This window comes from Triticum urartu, chromosome 3A (assembly GCF_056163025.1).
Source record: "Triticum urartu cultivar PI428250 chromosome 3A, HENAU_Tu73, whole genome shotgun sequence".
Classification (NCBI taxonomy): domain Eukaryota; kingdom Viridiplantae; phylum Streptophyta; class Magnoliopsida; order Poales; family Poaceae; genus Triticum; species Triticum urartu.
Genome location: NC_141875.1, coordinates 697,330,579 through 697,339,640, shown reverse-complemented (window position 1 = coordinate 697,339,640; position 9,062 = coordinate 697,330,579). Strand labels below are relative to the sequence as shown.

At 46.2% G+C, this 9,062-nt stretch overlaps 2 protein-coding genes across 2 annotated transcripts; one reads left to right on the top strand and one right to left on the bottom strand.

Moving 5' to 3' along the window:
* The first annotated feature begins 2,921 nt into the window (after positions 1-2,921).
* On the top strand, positions 2,922-6,254 carry LOC147981770 (uncharacterized). The gene is made up of 4 exons (XM_087517211.1): positions 2,922-4,416; positions 4,498-4,712; positions 4,838-5,788; positions 5,868-6,254. The coding sequence occupies exons 1-4, from the start codon at positions 2,937-2,939 to the stop codon at positions 6,252-6,254; spliced, it is 3,033 nt and encodes a 1,010-aa protein (XP_087373337.1). The 5' UTR covers positions 2,922-2,936.
* Positions 6,255-7,538: 1,284 nt separating this feature from the next.
* Positions 7,539-8,779, bottom strand: LOC147981769 (uncharacterized). Its single transcript, XM_087517210.1, has 3 exons — positions 8,699-8,779; positions 8,458-8,598; positions 7,539-8,006 (listed from the first exon to the last, which is right to left on the bottom strand). The coding sequence occupies exons 1-3, from the start codon at positions 8,777-8,779 to the stop codon at positions 7,539-7,541; spliced, it is 690 nt and encodes a 229-aa protein (XP_087373336.1).
* Between the last annotated feature and the right edge of the window lie 283 nt (positions 8,780-9,062).

Genomic DNA, 9,062 nt, shown 5'->3' with positions numbered 1-9,062 from the left:
TCGCCCAGGGGTGCTAATGAGGGCACATTTTTCGCCTGTTAGAGTCTTAACATAATAGCTTCCTGCAGCACATCAGCTTGTATATTTGTTTGAAATTAATCAAGACAAGTACCTAATTTTTTGACCGTGCCCGCTAACTTTGTTTCGAATTGATCAAAACATGTACTCCTGTGTCACAACGGTGAAGCGTTAAATATGATGGTGGACAACAAGCGCCTAAATAAATATTTGCCCGGCGGCCCTCCTAACTTTGTTTGGCCGCCTACTTGTTTTAGCTGGTACATGTACATGTATGGTCGGTCTCGCACCCTCGTTGTCAGATTGAAAGTGTGCCCTGGATTTTGCTGGTAGAAAAGGACTGATCGATGCAGACGGATCATACATATCACGCGGATATGGATGGCAAGATCACATGCATCATCAGCTTTCCTGTACCTACGCAATATGTAGCATTTTTTCATGCAGCATGGAAGCCCATTTGCCTTTTTTTTGTTGGAAAAACAATTTCATTAATTCTCGTATCACGGTAAATGTAAAAATGCACCATCGTGTTTATTTTTATTTCCGGAATTACGGAGATATATGATGCAAGGGAGCTCGATCGACTCATTGACCGAGCAGTCGAGCAAGCATGCATGTCTTGAGTCCAACCAGCTGCCTGCATGACAACGCAGGGCCATGCATGCATGCGTGGCACAGTGCATAGTGCATGGCATGCATGCTTCATTTATCCTCTGGATCGCGTATGTGTGGCACGGAATACGACACGCCATTGTTCATTTTTGTCAGGCTCATGCATGCATGCATGCATGCGCCGATTTGAATTACACCCGCGCACCGGGGCAGCTCGAGTGGTCGACGGCGAGGGATCGATCTCATCTCATCCCCGGACGAGCCACTTGGATGGAGAGCTGGTGAAAGCAACGTGTGAGGGACATGAGTATATCCATGCGGCTCCGGGCTGTATGCATGTGACAACCTCCCCCATTTCCGGCCGTCGACACGTCCAAACACGGAACGCGTGCGCGGCTTGGCCGGACTCAATGGTCGGTCATGGACGCGACGCCTCTTGGCTGGCAGTAGCGACTCCGCGACAGCGACGCCGGGCTTCCCTGAAAGGGACGCCGCCTCGACTCCGGCTCACCGGTCGATCGCCAGGTACGTACATGTGTGGTTAAGCCTGCTAATTTTGTCAAGCCCTCCGACACAAAAATCATGTGAACCCAGCGCACGCCACCAGAACACGTGCGCCTTTGCACGGGCAGCGTGGCGGGAAATTGGTTACGGAGATTAAATCCAGATTAGGACCACTGTTAAACAACAGTGAGAGGCGTAAGTGAACGTGTAAGACTGGGGAGCACCGTACGGTGGAAAGAGCAGTGGTACGTCCGTCCCTGGACCGCCACTGGGTTCACTGCAGCCGCAAAGCAAAACCCAAACCTCGTTGGCTCCGTCTTTTTCATGGGAGGAGTAAAGTTCTCTCTCGCTGGCCCTCCCTCCCCTGGGTTCACTGGCGCAGGAAACTGAGCCGCCCAGGCATGCCTGCCTGCCTGCATCCGGCACGCACTTCCCCAGCCATGGCCCTGCAACTGTACGTCGGTCTCTGCGTTCTGTTCCTCTGGCGCGGGCGATCGAGCCAGCCAGCCAGCCGGCGGCCGGTGGTCCGGCGCCAGAGTGAATTGTAAAAAACATCGACACTTCAGGCTAGGTTTGCAGGTACCATACATATACAAAATTATGCCAAAAAGCACTAATTTTTTTTATAATTTTTTGCAAAAAACACTAGTTGCTTGTTTGGACCGTTTTGAGTGTGTTTATAACAAGGGGGGCCTGCATCCGTCGACGTGGCAACACTGTTCACACGGCAACGCCGTTAGACGGCGTTACACGCCGCTAGCGCACCGGTTTGAGCCGGGCCGCTTAGTCTTCGAGCCGTACCCCGCCCGGTCCGCTCCTCTCACTCTCTTTTCCTTCCCCGCACTCTCTCCTCTCAGTCATGGCGACGGCTGGCGGCGCAGGCGGCGACTGTGGCGGCTCTGCCGGCGCTGGAGACGATGGTCCACCTGTGGGAGATATATGCGGGAGCTCAAACCCTAGCTGGCCGTCGGATACGAGCAGCCCCAGCCAGAGCCCCCAGCACTGTCTCGAATATGTGGCGGCAAGATCTTGGGCCAGGGCAGTGAAGGAGAATCCGTCGGAGAGTCACCGGATTGCCTCGTCATTCGGCGGCGTCTAGTGAGTTTCCTCTTCCCTCTCCCCTCTTCCCTCTTCCTGTAGATCGATTCTAGAGTTAGGGTTAGGTTTTTTGGCACTGTTAATTGGTGCTCTCTTAATTGTGATTTAGTTGCGGTTGATTTGTAGTTAACAAAGTAGCTAGTTGACAGAGTAGTTAGCAGAGTAGCTAGTTGATGATGTAGTCAGCAGAGTAGTTAGCAGGGTACTGTACTTGGAGAGATCAATTTGCTTTGCTTTGACAGTGAAGTTGACTGGTTTTCAGAACTTGACAGTTGTTTTTAGAAGGTGTTTGTTGTTTTCAGAGTGTATTGTACTGTATTGTAGCAATTATAATGTTGATTACTCTGTTTTAGTGCTCTGTTTTAAGAATTATGCATTTTTACAGTACATTGGTGCTCTGTTTTAGGAATTGTGCATTTTTTTACAGTACATTGGTGCTCTGTTTTAGTGCTCTGTAAATTAAGCTATTTTAATTATTTGTGTGTAGTTTGAACGATGATGTTTGGGAAGTTAGAATGCACTTCCATGACAGAGACAATTTGGAGAGATCAGTTTGCATCTCAGACATAACATATTATAATTTGGTTGCCCTAATAGAGACAGAGGGATATGGGCTTAATGATTTCATGTATTTTGTGAGGGGTCCTGGTGTGGGGATTGCAGGAATGGATGAAATTTGTGATGATGATAAGGTGGATGAAATGCTTGACCATATTGCTAACAATGATCAGCGTGTAGTGAACTTGACAGTGGTTAGGGGCACTGATCCAAGACCTGCAGATTTGAACTCAGGCTATCTGGTTAAGGAGCAGGTTCCTTTGAGCCATATAGGAGAGAACCCTGTGTATGTAGTAAATCCTTCTGGTGTTCTCTTAAGATCACCACCAAAAAGTATAATACAGAGTCAGCCAGAGCCATTGCAGTTCTACACTACACAGCAGAGCACAAACCATGATCTGGATACAAATGCTGCCATGGACCAATCCAATGCAGCACATCAGGATGAACTGGAGACATTAATGGAGTTGAAGAGGAGAACAAAGATTGCCAAATTTAGGAAACATAAGATTGCAGCTGAGCATGTAAATAAAGTTAAGCAGAAGCTACCAATTCTTCTAACTGAAGATGATTCAGATCTGGATGCAGATGAGGACTATCTTCAGAGGCTTAATGAGATGAGGAAGCAAAGAGAGGATCCACTCATTCATTTTGATGGAGACACTGATGTGGATGAACTGTATGAGGAAGATGAGGAAGGGCAACATGTGGAGGTGGAGCAAGAGGAGCAGGTGCACCAAGAGGAGCACGTGGAGCAGCCTCAGCAGCAAGAGGTGCCTACAAAGAAGAAGAAAGCTAGGAAAGGGCCAACAGAGAGGTCACATTCTAGCTTGGAACGGAGATTTGAGGATGTTTGGGCACCATCATCAGATGAGGAGCCAGATCTTGGTGTTTTGAAGCAGGAATATGATGATGGAGCTGAGGAAGTACAATTTGTTCTGGCCAATGGAAGGAAGAGCAGATCAGTGAGATCTTTGCCAAGGATCTGGTATAGTGAGGAGAGAGAGAACCCAGAGGAGCAGTTTTGCAGAAAACTTTGTTTCCTCAATGTCTATCAGTTTAGGAGAGCAATTCAGACATTGCACATAACTCAGAATAGGAATTATGAGTTCCACAGAAACTGCAATGACAGCATCATAGTTGTGTGCACAAATGCAAAATGCCCTTTCTTTATTGCAGCTTCTGTTGTTGCAAATGAGACTACTTTTTGCATAAGGAAGGAAAATTTTGTGCACACATGCCCAGCAGTAGGAGAGAACACCAAGGTCACTGCAAAATGGGTTGCACACCAGTGTGAGGCAATGATGAGAGTTGATATTGGCACACCAGTCACCACAATAATGCAGACACTGAAGAAGAAATATGGAATAGAGATGTCCACCCATATGGCCTATAGGGCTAGGAAGCAAGCATTGAAGGTTGTCCAAGGAGATCAGAGAGGACAATACACTAGAATAAGAGATTATTTGCAGGCTGTGTTGGATACAAACCCAGGCTCTAGATGTATTGTTACTACTAGGCATGTACTAGAGCACCCAAGCAAAAACCCTAGGTTTCATGGCCTCTTTTTCTGTCTAAGTGCTTGCAAAGAAGGCTTTTTGAATGGATGCAGACCATTCATAGGTACATTTCATTTACTAAGTTGTGAATTGTTTATGTGCTCACATTACATACACTATGTTCTCACAATTGTCAGCTTTGCAGGGGTAGATGGTTGTTTTATCAAGTTGTCAACAGGTCAACAGATCCTTGCTGCAACAGGAAGGGATGGGAACAATAATATCTACCCTATAGCATTTGGAGTTGTTGACAAAGAGGACAAAGACAGCTGGACATGGTTATTAACACAGCTTAAAGATGCACTTGGTGGAGAAAGTGGGAAGTTTGGCTATTATACCATCATCTCTGATAGGCAGAAGGTAAACTTCTATTCTCATACAATATTGCACTAGGTTTCATGGTTTCATATGCACATTGCTATAGCTTCATTATTTTATTGTTTATAGGACCAATGCTTAGCTTTATTTCCCATTGTTTCAAACAGGGGCTTTTAAATGCAATAAACCATGTTTTCCCCAATTGTCCACAAAGATTCTGCCTTAGACATATCTATCAGAATTTCCAAACTGCTGGTTTTAGAGGTGATGAATTAAAGAAACACATGGATGCAGCTAGCTACTCTTATACTGAGAATGAACACCTTGATGCAATGAATGCTTTGAAAAGAGAGTGTAAGGCTGCTTGGACATGGCTTTACAAAATCCCTGTTCATACTTGGGCTAGGCATGCTATGGATTTTAATTGCAAAACTGACCTGGTAGTGAACAACATCAGTGAGGTGTTTAATAAAATGATATTAGATGTCAGAGGCAAGCCAATAGTGACCATGATAGAAGGAATTAGGACAAAATTGATGGTCAAATTTAACACGAATAGAACAAAGACAAAGACAGCAAATTGGGAGATTTGCCCTACCTATGCTGAAATGTTAGAGAAGACAAAGTACAACTCAAGGTGGTGCCAGGCTTTGATGGCTGGTCCTAACATCTACCAAGTGACTAGTGGAGAAAACACCTACTCAGTGAACTTGCTGGACAGAACATGTGGATGTAGGAAATGGGATATGACTTCTATGCCTTGCCATCATGCAGTTTCTGCAATAGTGAAAGCTAAGTTGCAGCCAGAGGACTTTGTTGCTGATTTCTTCAAAAAGGAAATGTATAAAAAAGCATTTGCACATATCATATTTCCTGTGCCTGGTCCAAACATGTGGCCAAGGACAAGAACTCATGACATAGAGCCTCCAGTATTCAAAGACAAGGTTGGGAAGCAACAGACAAAGAGGAGGAAAAACCAATTTGAGAAGCCAGCACCAAGAGATACATCTAGGATGGCATCTATTACTTGCAGCAACTGCAAACTTGTAGGGCATAGATACAATGTTTTCTCCAAGCCCCTCAAGCCAGCTCTTGCTATGAGAATGAACCAACATCAGGTTAGTTATAGTAGCACCTCAATTCTCTTTATTTTGTCTCCATTGTAACTCACAAGCCTTAACTGTTTTTGAAATGCAGCCAAACAGGTCACAGGCTTCTACTTCAACAACAAATGCATCTACAGCTGCTGCACCACCAAGGAAGAGGCCATCTTCATCTACTACTGCACCTACAGCTGTTGCACCACCAAGGAAGAGGCCATCTCCATCAACTGCTGCTCCTACACCTGCTGCCACTACACTTGTTGCTCCTCCAAGGAGGTCTCCTAGGAAGAAAGCTACACCTGCTGCCACTACACCTGCTGCTCCTCCAAGGAGGTCTCTCAGGAAGAAAGCTACCAATGTTGGTACAGCCTCTACCTCTGCTGCAGGAAACAGGTCAACTTTTCAAGCTCCAAGACAGAGTGGAAGAAAAAGGACTTCTTCATACAAGTTGAAAGAGTACTTCTATGCTTTAGGGAACTAGATGCCTTTGTCTTTGTTGGCTTTCAGAACCTATGATGCCTATGTTGGCTGTGAACTAGATTATGCCTTTGTTGGCTTTCAGAACCTATGATGCCTATGTTGGCTTTGAACCATTGTTGGTTGTGAGAACTTGGATGTTTATCTTAAATGCTGGCTTAGATGGATGTGAGAACCTGAAAATGTTGGCTGTGATGCTGGTGATTCTCGTGATGATGTTGGCTTAGATGGATGATGATGATGCTTAGGGTCACTCGGCGTCGAAAAACCCACCAAGTGAGTCTAGGGTCACTCGGCGTCGAAAAACCCAACAAAGTGAGTCTAGGGTCACTCGGCGTCGAAAAACCCACCAAGTGAGTCTAGGGTGACTCGGCGTCGAAAAACCCGCCAAGTGAGTCTAGGGTGACTCGGCGTCGAAAAACCCACCAAGTGAGTCTAGGGTGAATCGGCGTCGAAAAACCCACCAAGTGAGTCTAGGGTGAATCGGCATCGAAAAACCCACCAAGTGAGTCTAGGGTCACTCGGTGTCGAAAAACCCACCAAGTGAGTCTAGGGTCACTCGGCGTCGAAAAACCCACCAAGTGAGTCTAGGGTCACTCGGCGTCGAAAAACCCACCAAGTGAGTCTAGGGTCACTCGTCATCGACAAAGCCAACCAAGTGAGTCTAGGGTCTCTTGTCATCGACAAAACCAACCAAGTGAGTTTAGGGTCACTCGGCGTCGACAAAACCAACCAAATGAGTCTAGGATTACTCGGTGTCGAAAAACCCACCAAGTGAGTCTAGGGTCACTCGGCTTCGAAAAACCCACCAAGTGAGTCTAGGGTCACTCGGCGTCGAAAAACCCACCAAGTGAGTCTAGGGTCACTCGGCGTCGAAAAACCCACCAAGTGAGTCTAGGGTCACTCGTCATCGACAAAGCCAACCAAGTGAGTCTAGGGTCTCTTGTCATCGACAAAACCAACCAAGTGAGTCTAGGGTCACTCGGCGTCGACAAAACCAACCAAATGAGTCTAGGGTCACTCGGCGTCGACAAAACTAGCAAGTGAGTCTAGGGTCTCTAGGCATTGACAAAACCAACCAACCAACAGCATCAGATTCAGCATAACTGGAAGATTCATAGATAATCATAACTAATAAGTACCATATTACACGATAGTGCTTAATGCTAAATAGGTACATTACATAACCATTCATCTAATAGTAGTCATTACATAACCATAATTATAGTACTCATCATCCCATAACCATGTTGGTGGTACTAATAAGCAACATATTACATTATACTGCTCATTCATCTAAGATGGCCTTGATCCCATTCAGCTTCAGCTTGGTCTGCTCGACAACCTTCTCAAGCTCTGCAATGTGGGCCTGCAACTTAATCTTCTCTTCAGCAAGCTTCAACTTCATGTTCCTAATGACATTGGCTTGAGCAACTGTCAGGTTCTTGAGCATGTCATACTTCTCCTGCAGCTTGCTCTCATCAGGTTTGTTCTGCATCTTACCTCTCTCCAACCGAGCCCTCTGCTCCTGGGCATCCAAAAGGCCGTTGACATCTTCAACCAACCTCTCATAACTTGCCTGCAGCTTGATCTTCTGTTGTGTCAGATTGTGAACAGCAAATGAGCTTTCCAGATTGTCCTCAATCTTGCTCCTCCTGCACTCTTCATACTTATCCCACAACTTGGTCAATGCATTCTCCATTGTAGCTGGCCAAAATGGATCAACCCATTCAACTAGCCCACAGTTTCTTCCCTCCTGTAATTTTAGTGTTAAACAGGTATAAAGTAACACAATGCTACAAAGTAACAAATGGTGTAAAGTGCTCACTAATCCACATGCTATAAAGTAACAAACAGTTATAAAGTAACAGAATGAGTTAAACAAACATGTATGAGCTAGCTATATGACACAATGAGTTAAACAATTACAGTGCTCACTAATCCACATGCTATAAAGTAAGAAGTCTCAATCAGTGCTCCCAACCCTATGCACATACTGGCATATAAACAATGACCTCCCTAACCCACTACTATCACAGAAAATACATAACTAATTAGCAACCTAACTAACAGGCCAGATCTGCTGACAACACTCTGCACATGCTCACATATAAACAATGGCCTCACTGAGCAACTAGCACACCAGATCTGCTAACTATAAAATCAGTATTAAACAGTGACCAGATTAGCATAAATTTGGCACATACCTTCACAGCACAAGCAAAGAACCTCCTGCCAGTATGGATGCCTTGGAAAGCAACACGCCTCTCTGCTGGCAGGGAGTGGTCATTGCACAAAACATCAGGTTCAGTGCCCTCGAAATCGGAGTCATCGATGGTCTCAGGGATCTGGAGGTGCAAAGGAAAGGCAACAAAACTTCAGATCAAGCTCAACAAAAAAAATCCCCAAATCGCAACCCTAACCCTAGCTTGAGCTCGAGCAACTCACCTTGATGATGCCCTCGTCTGAAGCTGAGTCGGCGTACTGGTGAGAGTTCTCGCTGCTGTCGTCTTCAGACCAGGAAACCATGGCGACGTGGTGGCGACGGCAGTCGGAGATGTGGGAGGGGGCGGCGACGGCGAACGAGCGGGAGCAGAGAGAGGGAGAAGGACGGGAGAGAGTGAGGGGGTGGGGCCTGCACCGCTTCGGGCTGTTTGACCCGCCCGGCTCGAACCGGTGCGCCAGCGGCGTGTAACGCCGTCTAACGGTGTTGTCGTGTGAACAGTGTTACCACGTCGACGGATGCGGGCCCCCCTTGTCATACACGCACTTAAAACGGTCCAAACAAGCAACTAGTGTTTTTTGCAAAAAA